Below are 11,374 nucleotides of genomic sequence, written 5' to 3'. Positions count from 1 at the left end.
TTATGCAATTTTACATGTTTATAAATATTTACTGTAATTATATTATTTTATAAAATATTAAAAATTAAATACCTATGGGGCTTACGCCCCGTGCCTCGGGGCTTATGCCTCGCTGAGGCATATGTAAAACGCCCGCCTTACGCCCCACGCCTTTCGCCACGCCTTTTAAAACACTCGTCTTAATAGATTTGAAAAATAATTTAGAATGAACAATTAATGCTAAGGGCAAAATAGAAAAAATAAATTATTTTTCTCTGTAACAAATAAAAATAAAAATTTATTTTTAGAATACTTACGACAAGTGAACGAGTAGTTGGAAAATTTTCTTTAAAGCTCAAGATCTCTTGCTTTCTTAAGTGCGTGTTCGCAAAGCCTACTAGGTAATTCCGTGCATCATGTTTGGTATCACAAGTAGTAATTAAACAATCTAATCATTTTTTATTTAAAATAAGTGTTGTAATTTCCAAAAAATTAAATAAGTATGTGAATCGCAAATGAGCTTAATAGTATATTTGGCCAAGCTATAAAATTAACTTATTTTGAGAGTGTTTTTTTTTTCTTTCTCAAAAGTGCTTTTTCCAAAAATACTTATGGTGAGAAACAATTTGTGTTTGGCTAATTAATTTGAAAAGTATTTCTGAGCAACAATTAGCATTTGGTTAAGTTTTAAAAAACTGTTTCTAAGTATATTTTTCTCAAAAATACTTTACAAAAAAGTTCTTTTAGAGAGAAGCTAATTTTTTCGGTTTATCCAAAACCGCTTTTGCTACTACTCAAAAACAGAGGCGGATGCAGCCTACTAGTTACGGGTTCAACTGAACCCATAACTTTTGACGCGGAGTAAAAAATTGTATGTAAAAATTCATTAAAATTGTAAAAATAGTAGATATGAACCTATAACTTTAAAAATATAATGAGTTCAATGTTAAAAATCTTAAAATTGAACCCATAAGATTTAAATTCTGGATCCGCCTCTGCTCAAAAACACTTTTTTTTTCTTCCAAAAGCTTATCAAACACTTCAACTTTGAAAAAAATACTTTTTTTTATAGGATTAGAGAATCTTGGCCAAACAAACTATAAACTGCTTATAGATATACGTGTATCTAATAAAAATTATGAATAATTTATCACCTCCTATTTTAAAACACATATTTTGTGAGTAATTGTTTTCATTTTGAAAATAACAAATATTTTAACAGATAGACATGGGATGTGAAAGCATTTCACTAAAACAAATACTCCACTCATTGATGAAAAAGTAGTAATTAGCATGGAGGAAAAAGTAGAAGGAGGTAGTGTGAAAAAATGGAGATAACAAAATTTAAAGTTAACTTTTGAATAATTACACATTATAACTATCACTAACAGTCTTATGAGAATTAAAAAATGTAATTGCTCGTCCTCCGTGACATACAAATTCAAATTGATTAAGTAATTTCTTGATTAGGTAAATATGTTAAAACTGGTGTACTTATACCAAAATAAAATTCTAATGTGACTTTCCTCACACCCTATATAACAAATCGTATCTTCATATTATACTTTGGGAATGATTCGACAAAATTCATTGAAGCTCTCAATTTAAGTTCAATTTATTAAACAAGGAAAAGGACAGAAAACCAAACGTTTGTCCAAAAGATCAAGCACATTATCGTCGTTTGGCAAAGAAAAGGACAAATGATTTCAAGGGCTCGTTTGGTACGACAGTAAGAATAATTAATTTTGAGATTAAATTTAAGAAGAGTTTATCTCATATTTGGTTGGTAGAAAATTACGATATAATTAATTTCGAGATTGTAGTATTTTCGTAAAAAGTTAAAATAACTAATCCCACAATAATTAGTTATGAGATAACTTATTTCCAACCAAACGACCTTAAAGATCAATCTTAACTTGTCTTACGCTTACAACTAATCATATACCGTCACCTCCACTCCAAGACCCTCAATCATGACCGAGAATGTGTCTCAATTACAACGTGGCAATCACAGTTGTGTCTGTCAGATCATATTCCCCACCTTCCAGTAAATATCCATCGGACGCTGAAGTTGACTTGCCACCTGGCACCGGAATATGCTTAAACGAGTCCCATGGAAATCAAAATCAAATTCTATCTGAATACACCAACCAAAAAAAGAAACTTTATGCGATAAAATAAAAAAGAAACATAAAGAGCTTTCAAAAGAAAACAAAAACATTAGTATACTACTAGAGTATATTTTATGTAATTTTTTTTTGATAATCCCAATTCTTCCCACTGTTTCTTTCTCTTCCATTCGCCGGCCATTTTACTCTGCAATTCTGGTGGCGCAGATCATGTGAGCCTCTCCCCCACCCCGCCCCTCCTCCTCCTTCTTTCTACCTACAGATACATATGTTGTATCTCTTTCCTCTGTGTGTGTACTCCAGTAGATGCACTAGCTCCATAATTGTGTGCACGCACCTATATTTGACTATCTCAAGTAAAGCCACGTAGGTTGCACTCACACATTAGCTCATTTTACGCGCTGCTTTTTTTTTTCTTCACAAATTGAGGAGATTCGAACTGTTTTAGCTGCGACCATCAATTTGGAATAAATTTTTGTTGTCGTCTAGTGAATTTCGGAGTGTTCGTTTGGTTTCAGTCAGTGAATTTGAAATTTGAACTTTGCGGATTGATTGGAAGCTTCTCTTTTTTTTGGGGGGGGGGGGGTGTGGATTTTTTTAATGGAATTTGCAATAATGATAATCGATAGTGTCGCATAGTGTTAATCGAATTGGCGGAAGTGAGGATTCCACTGGTCTTCCGGTTTTCTGAAAATTTTTGGAGTTTTTTTTTTGTTTCAACAATTTGGATTCTGAAAACGTGTAAATATATAATTGGACTGTTGTTAGATGTCGAAAGTGGTGTATGAGGGATGGATGGTGAGGTATGGGAGGAGGAAGATTGGGAAATCCTATATTCATATGCGTTATTTTGTTCTTGAGACTCGATTATTGGCCTATTACAAGAAGAAGCCTCAGGACAATGTGGTGAGTTTCCTTAATTCCATTTTCTTTGAATTTGAAATTGATAGTCAGCTGTTCAGTACTTTGTGACTTTGAATTCAGATTACTTGACCTTTTAATTTGAATTGTTACAGACTTGATATTCTTTGTAATTATTATCCAAGCTTAGTGTAGGGAGTTGAAATGCAGTGAATTTGGAGTTGTTGAACTGGTGCTTTATATAAAAGCGCTTCAATGTTTGATGTCCTGTTGTTGCCATGATCATTAGGTTCCAGTCAAGACTCTTCTAATAGATGGCAATTGTCGGGTGGAAGATCGCGGCTTGAAGACTCACCATGGACATGTGAGTTGTTCTGTACTGCTGTTGATATTCGTTTTCCATTAGTATATACGGATTAGTAAATTTATTCGGGAGATACTGATCAATTTTATTGAGTTAAGTGGGTTTGGTGGGTCCAGATTGATAAACTGTTATTGTTGGACTAGGATATGTTGGTGTGAAATGCACATATAGATGAATCGTTAGCAACTCTTAGATGTTTGATTAGAAGGATAAGCGGTAACAACCCGGGATAAAACTTGGGATTATTTTATTCCGCGCTTGATTGTTACCACAATTGTCGTATTGTTTTTATACCACACTCAATATGAGATAAGTATGACACATAAATTGGGACAGAGGGACTAACATATAGAAATTTGAGTTCATACACAGATAGGCTGATGTAAGATGTCACCCAACGGTGTGGCCTAGCGGTCAATGAAGATGGTGAAAGAAAATCTTGGAGAACAGGGTTCAAATATGAGCAAAGACAATAAAGTTAGAGATTTCTTCCATCTGTCTAAGTCTTAGGGGGCAAAGTTACCCAACACTTGTGCTAGTGAGAAGTTGCTGGTATACGGTGGAATAGTCTAGGTACACGCAAGTTGGCCCAAAAACCATCGTTATAAAAGAGAAGATGTCATTTCACCTACATTGTATTTGGAGTTGCCACTTGGCTGGAAGTTGTAGGATAAGGAGCTTTGCGACTTGTAATTGAGAAATTTGAGAAGTTACGTGGTTAGAAAATACAAGATATCTTTAATTGGGGAAAAATTAAATTGTTGAATCATTACTTTCTTGAAAATTCACGTGTCTTTATTTTGCATGCTCGTTGCCATTGGAGACAAATTGATGAGACTTCTTTTAAGAAGGTAAAGGAGGAGAAAAGAAGTCTACAATTGAGAAAGATAATTGTCCCAATATACTTTATCCACAAAAAAGAAAGAAAAAAGAAAAAAAAGATGTAGATAATCGTCCCCATCTATGAGGGATTGAGGGTGCTAGGAATTTGGAGAATATCTATATCTAATATGATATTGCTAGGAAAGTGGTTGTGAGGTTGGTTCAGGAGGAGAATGTTTTAGGAAGCAGTGTCATCAAAGGCGAAAAGTGCAAAAAAATTCTAAGGTCTGTTGGGGTTTTAAGCGCAAAGCGCAAATAAAGCGTGGACTTTAATGAAGAAAGACGCAAATGGTGAAAAACTACAGATATGTATGTATAGTCCAAGACTGATATCTATAAGCATAAATACCAAATATACACACAAAGAAATTGAAGAAAATTTACGATAAAGTGAAATATCAATTGTTTAGCGTTGCCTCTTCAGGATTACACTCATTGGCAAGGAAAATTATGCCTTAGAACCTTGATGACAACACTAAATTGGGAATCGCTCAACATGTTTTGAGACTCGCTTCAAGGCTTAAGCGCGCTTTAAGCGTGCCTTTGATAACACTGCTAGGAAGGAAAGTAATAATGGCTTATAGTGGAGATATAAGCACTGAGTGGCTCTCAGAGTTACAATGCTTTAGGGAGAAATGTAATAACGCTGCTCAATATGGAGATGTAAGCAATGAGTGGTTCTTAGGGATACAATGATTATTTACAGTGAATGAGTAAAAAGGGATTATAAATACAAGACAAAGGTTCTCACAGCACATTGAATATACTGCTGGGATTGGAAATAGTATGTGTTTTGGGACATATGTGGTGTGGGGGATTGGAGGAAGTATTCCCAACAGGTGTTGGTGTAATGAATGACAGGAAGTGTATGGTCACTTTTGGAGAATAGACGGGGATCACTTGAGGAGGGCCATCCATAACAGGCGACGGAGGGAGACTGAATATGGAGGAATTTGTGGGGTACCAAGGCACCAAAGAAAGTAGCCTCTTTTTCTTGATATACAGTGTAGAATATGATCTTGACGGCATGTAATTTGAAAAGGTGGAGAATTGTGGTGACTTGGTGTTGTTTGTGTGGTAGGAATTCTTTCTGAACAGGTAAATATTTTTATAAAGAAACAAACAACACAAATTTTGTGCTGTGATTACATTCCAAAAAATAAAAACCCCCGAAAACCCTGTCTATCCATGTAGAGACTCTAAAAATTGTAATAGGGTTTCAGCCTCATTTACAATTTTCAGATTGCACCAAAAGGAAATAAAAAAATACAATCTGATTTGAACGTAAGAGTAGAGCTATATTTTTTTTTTTTTTGATAAAGGTAACAATCTTAAGAGTAGAGCTATATTGTCCCTCAAAAGTCAAAACATCTCTTCCCTTCCTTATAGACCATCATATGCATGGTGATATGGTGTTCCAAGCACTCTTCTCTTCTTTTGACATGCCTTCCTGCTCCAGCATTTTAGCAAATTCCAGATATAGACCTTGGGCATAGCCCATCTCAGCCCCAAAATGTTGTAAAACATCTGCCAGATCTATAAGGCCACTGAACAGTGTATAGATAAACGGTTTACAGTATTTTACTTTCCCCAAACATATAACAGATATTGCTGAGTTGTATATTTTTTTTTTAAAAAATTATACTGGGTGAGGCATGCCTCTTCTAACACCAACCAGATAAAGCACATCACTTTAGCTGGAGCTTTAGATTTCCATATTGTCTTCCAAGGGTCTGCTACAGTACCAGATGATCTTCCTGTGAGTATTCTGTAGCATGTTTTCAATGTAAATACACCATCAACTTGTCCTTTCCATCTAACTTGATCTGTACAGCTCTTAGAACCTTTAAAACTGGATAGGCCATTGAAAATATCAGTTAACCTTCCCAACTCCAAATCATTCTGATATGGGAATATGGTTTACTACATGCATTACAGAGTTGTTACACTGATTTGAAATTCACTGCTGTCACAAACAGTGAAAGATACACGAGTTGGAGATAACAAAAGTTTGGGACGTCAAATGAATGCAGTAAGGAGAACAACTCTATTATGCAATTTCAACTAATTTAGAAATGAAAGTAAGTGGATTGTGTTTGTGTAAGCTTATAAGTTGGTCAAAACTAGCTTATAAATATTTTTAGCTTATCTGCGCGTTTGGTAACAACATTAGTACTTATAATCCAAAATAAACTAGAAGCCGTAAGTTGGGTGCCCCCAACTTATAACTTTTCAACTTATTAGCATTTTGATTTGACCAAGGTTTTTACTAGTTTATCCGTAATATCTCTTGTGATTTTTGAAACTCCCTCTCCAAAACAAAATCTTTAACTTCCCCTCTATTCCATCTTTATCATTCGTCCTTCTCCTTGTAAAGCTTGCTGTTAATTTTTAGTTTTTGTAAATAACTTTAATTTTAGGTTTTTGTAAATAGCTTTATCTTTTTTTGTAGTTTTTGTAAATGACTTTAAAAAAAGAATAATCTTTCCAAAAGTCTTCATTTCTTTCTTAAACTCCGTGTCAATTCAAGCTATGTCACTTAAATTGGTCCGGAGGGAGTATAAGAGATAGTAATAAGTAAAAATGAAGGGAATGGGTCATTCATCTTGTTATTAGGAAACATAAGTGTGAGATTGCCAGCTTTTCCATGCTCTCAGACTTGTTATGAAGGGGTTAGAATGTAACATTTTTTTTTTTTGTCTTTTCACTTGTGACACAAGATTGAGCTAAAGCTATTTAGTCCGTTTAGGCGAAGAATTTAATATTTTCTACTCCCCTTTCTTCCTCCTCTCCTTGTTTCAACTTGCAAGTGTTAGTTCATCTGGGCATCTGATGGCATATCTTCTGCTGAATAGTGAACTTTTATATATTATAATGGATTTTTATATATTACCCTGCAATGATATATATGATGCGTGCCGGGATATATTCTTGATAACTAGTTATTTGGATTTTATATTGAGGGTATTAATCCTTTTCTCTGTCCTTGGCAGATGGTTTATGTCTTATCAATATATAACAAGAGAGAGAAGTATAATCGGATGACGGTGTGTATCTCCCTTTTTCTTCTTTATGCATACTCAAAATATTTGCTTTGCCATCTTCGGTGTGTTTCACATGGCTTTAAATTCATTCTTTTGTTCCTGCTTCATTGCTTCACAACTTATTCACATTCTTCAATTTCTTTTAATGGTGATGTCCGAGCGAACTTGTGCACACCTTGACTAATCCAGTGGGTACTTGCTACCTTCCACCGGCTCATGTTCTGGGTAACTCTGCCCACTAAGACTTAGATGGTTTTTGGATTGGCTTTTAAGCTAGTCAAATTAGTTTGTAAGCTCTTTTTAACTTTTTTCAGTGTTTGGCAAAGCTATAAGGTACTTAAAATAAGTTAAAAACTGCTTAAAACAAGCCAAAAGCAATAAGCTGAGCAACCCCAACTTATTGCTTTTTGGCTTAAAAGCTATTTCTATTGAAAAACCACTTTTTTTAAGCCAATCCAAACGGGCTCTTAGACAGATGGGAAGAAATGACATAGTAATTTTTGTTTCTACTGTGATTTGATTTGAACCTTGGTGTCTAAGGTTTGCACCCACTTCATTGACCAATAGGCCACTCCTTGGGTGCCATATTCACATTCTTCACTTACTTTAGTCTCTTCTGATAGTCAGGTCACATTCTTCATACAGTTTAACAATTGACACAGGAGGCACTTTTTTGGATAGGTACTGGATGCTTTACCATGTTAGGGATTTTGGTTTGCAAATTCTAAATTCATTAGGTGGAGAAAGAGCTGATTAGAACTTAAGCTGACAAGGGCACAATCTAGATTTAATACTTTTATGATTTAGTCTTGACAACTTCCTTTTTATTGACAATTTCTGGTTGGTGTCTTTTTTCCTTTCCCATCTGCAATTTACTTGTTTCAATGTTAGTATTATATTTCGCTGATGCTATAAACTTTTAAGAGATTCGTTCATTCAAATTATTAATCTTGTTCCAGATGGCAGCTTTCAACATTCAGGAGGCACTTATTTGGAAAGAAAAGATCGAATCGGTGATTGATCAGGTTGTTTCTTTGTCTTATCTGTCTGTTAATTCTCCCGTGTATTATGTCTTCTTCAGACGTACATTCTCCCCCTGCCTCCTCCTTTTTCCCAGATATGGATGGAGGTAGTAACATGTTGACAATATGCAGCATCAAGAGTCAAAAGGTGCTAATGGTAATAAGTACGTCTCCTTCGAGTACAAATCTGGAATGGACAGTGGGAGGAACGGTTCCTCATCAGATCGTGAAAGCCAGTAAGTATTGTGTGCATTTGCACTGCAACGTATAGAATTATTCTGCCGAATATGTGGATCCATTATTGTTTCTTTTCTTTCCTGTGTTTTTTCATTCGAAGTCATATCAATTCTTAACAACTTTTTCCTGATGAAGTAAGTTGCTGTATTAAATAATACGTCAGGAAGATGCAAATTACAGAAAGTAAAGTTACTATAGAGATCATTACTGTTAAGCTTAAAAAGAAAGATGACCTTAGCTCAGTAGGAGCTTCCTAAACAAAAGATAAGGAGCTAACAGAGCTTAGGATCTGTACTGGGCAATTCCAAAACAGAGTGTATAACCCAGCTAAAAAGAAAAACAAGACATCTAGCTTTCAGCATCTGGGTAGAAGTTGATACTCCATCAAAGCATCTGTGATTTCTTTCATTCCAAATACACCAAAAATCGCAAGCAGGGATCATCGACCAGCTATTCCAGATGGCTTTGTCAACTTTCCAAGTTTTACCTTCATAAGGTAGGGGTAAGGTCTGCGTACACATTACCCTCCCAGAACCCACTTGTGGGATAAGGAGCTAACAGAGTCTAGGATCTGTACTGGGCAATTCCAAAACAGAGTGTATAACCCAGCTAAAAAGAAAAACAAGACATCTAGCTTTCAGCATCTGGGTAGAAGTTGATACTCCATCAAAGCATCTGCGATTTCTTTCATTCCAAATACACCAAAAATCGCAAGCAGGGATCATCGACCAGATATTCCTGATGGCTTTGTCAACTTTTCAAGTTTTACCTTCATAAGGTAGGGGTAACGCCTGCGTACACATTACCCTCCCAGAACCCACTTGTGGGATTTCATTGGGTTGTTGTTGTTGTTGTTGTTGTTGTCTTTCAACTTTCCAAGTGCACCAGCTTTGATAGGCCTCCTTCGCTCTATGAGGTATTACCCAATTGAGTCCAAAAAGAGATAGGAACATATTCCATAGGTCGACTGCAACTGGGCAATGAAGAAACAGATGTTCAATGTCTTTCTGAATTCTGGACACACATGTAACACCTGTTCACCACCTCTATACACCTTCTGGTGAGGTTATCTCGACTGAGGCAAACCTCATTGAGAACTGTCCAGGCAAAGCATTGGACCTTAGGAGACATTTTTGTCCTCCAACTTGACTAGCTACTGTTTTTATTTATACACATTTATAATTTGATTAAAGAAATTCTGGAGAGAGATTGCAGAGTATATTCTTGCCTATTGGATTACTATTTTGCTTAATATGCCTTCACCTAGTCAGGGAGCTGGCCAATGATGTGAAAACCAAGTCCCCATGCATAAAACAGGAGAAAATGGTAATCTAATCATATCAACACAGTTGGTTTTTTCCTTTTGTCTTTGTTCTTTTCTTTTTCATTTATAGACTCTGCTTGGTTTGGATTTAGTCAGCCGATTTTATCACTTTTTCAAATTAAGTTAGTTTATCACAATTAGTAGTCGGTTACCACTGTTTGGAATTGTTCTGTTGACTAGTACCCACATAATAATTGATTATACAATAGTCGTCTTTTTTAAATGATCATAATCAGACCATAATTCAAGCCAAGCAGGCCCTAAAAGTAATTAGTTTGTGTCTGTCAGGTGTCTAACGACACTTTTCATGCTCTTTTAGGAAATATTACAAGTGAAGTGCATGTTCCCTTCAAAATACAAGGCAATGGGGTTCTTGAATGGACTCTGTTAATTTGCTGCTCTTGTTCTGCATTTAAATGCCCTGCTTTTGCTTTTAGAGAGTTCAACTTTAGCATCTTTCATCAGAACTTTTGCCAGTATTTCAAGACATTTTTAAAATGCAATTACTTGTATAATGTTTAGTTTTGTATTTACAGGGTATCCAGATATCTAAACTAATTAAAATAGCTGTATCATCTTTTATTTCACTTTAAAAGTTGGTCATAGTGACTCTTCAGAAACAAAACTAGGCATTCAATTTGGGAGTATCAAAGAACTAGGCATTGAAAAGTTACCAAATTGCAGAACCGACAAACTTGAAGGGCTATGTTTCCTGTCATTGACAGTGCCATTTATATCTTCTAATATAACATTCTGGGGGCATCCTGGTAGTGTTTATGCAGATTTGTTTTGTGAAGGCACAGTCATTTTTTTTCTGTACCATCTTGATACCATTCAATAAAATCTTTACCTTATCCCAAAAAAAAAAAAAAAAAAAAAAACGAACTTCAGCTTTTACAAGTCAAGTGCTTTTCCAATTTTGTAGGTTAAGTGCTGCTGAGGATGAAGATGATTCTCATGCAAACTTGTTGCGAAGGACTACAATTGGAAATGGTTGTTAATTTGCTTTTGTTCCTGGTCTAATGTGTACTTTTCACTCAAACTGGTTATTTTTTCACATCATTAATGGTCAGGTCTTCCTGAGTCTGTGGTTGACTGGACAAAGGAATCAGACTCAGATTTGTCAAACCAGAACGCTAGCAATCAAGCGTTCTCGAGAAAGTACTGGCGGTTACTTCAATGCCAAAACGGTATGTGGATTTGATCAAGTTCTCTTGCAGTAGACATGTTTTCTCATGCAACTGTTAGAACCAATGTTCTCTTTGTTCATTTTCTGGGTGGTAGATTATCGTCATTAGTTAAGATGTTGAACATTTTCTATGTGACATCTTCCTGGATTTTGACTTTTTTACTGATGGATGTTGCAGGCCTTCGCTTATTTGAGGAGCTTCTTGATGTTGATTTTCTAGTATGAGCTCAGTGCTACGTTCTTTTCTGGCCTACGCATAACATTACTTAGAATTGGGCGTTTTGAAAATTTCAATGCTTTCAATCTAAAAACAGGGCATTTCTATGTGTTTTTATGATGTCTC

General features: G+C 35.4%; 1 protein-coding gene across 4 annotated transcripts in view; it reads left to right on the top strand.

Moving 5' to 3' along the window:
- The first annotated feature begins 2,108 nt into the window (after positions 1 to 2,108).
- The window catches only part of LOC107822749 (protein ENHANCED DISEASE RESISTANCE 2-like), a 28,179-nt gene continuing 18,913 nt past the window's right edge, over positions 2,109 to 11,374 (top strand). The window contains exons 1-9 of one of the 4 annotated variants that reach the window (XM_075246873.1): positions 2,110 to 2,320; positions 2,877 to 3,014; positions 3,259 to 3,333; positions 7,209 to 7,262; positions 8,219 to 8,284; positions 8,414 to 8,517; positions 10,768 to 10,835; positions 10,916 to 11,032; positions 11,210 to 11,250. In XM_075246873.1, the coding sequence (XP_075102974.1) occupies positions 2,877 to 3,014; positions 3,259 to 3,333; positions 7,209 to 7,262; positions 8,219 to 8,284; positions 8,414 to 8,517; positions 10,768 to 10,835; positions 10,916 to 11,032; positions 11,210 to 11,250 (663 nt within the window). In that variant the 5' untranslated portion in view covers positions 2,110 to 2,320. Of the gene's footprint in view, positions 3,015 to 3,258; positions 3,334 to 7,208; positions 7,263 to 8,218; positions 8,285 to 8,413; positions 8,518 to 10,767; positions 10,836 to 10,915; positions 11,033 to 11,209; positions 11,251 to 11,374 lie in introns of all 4 variants that reach the window. The other 3 variants (XM_075246875.1, XM_075246876.1, XM_075246874.1) reach the window with 3 other exon arrangements.

The sequence above is a fragment of the Nicotiana tabacum genome, chromosome 23 (genome assembly GCF_000715075.1).
Source record: "Nicotiana tabacum cultivar K326 chromosome 23, ASM71507v2, whole genome shotgun sequence".
NCBI classification, from domain to species: domain Eukaryota; kingdom Viridiplantae; phylum Streptophyta; class Magnoliopsida; order Solanales; family Solanaceae; genus Nicotiana; species Nicotiana tabacum.
This window is presented reverse-complemented; position numbering and strand designations above follow the sequence as displayed.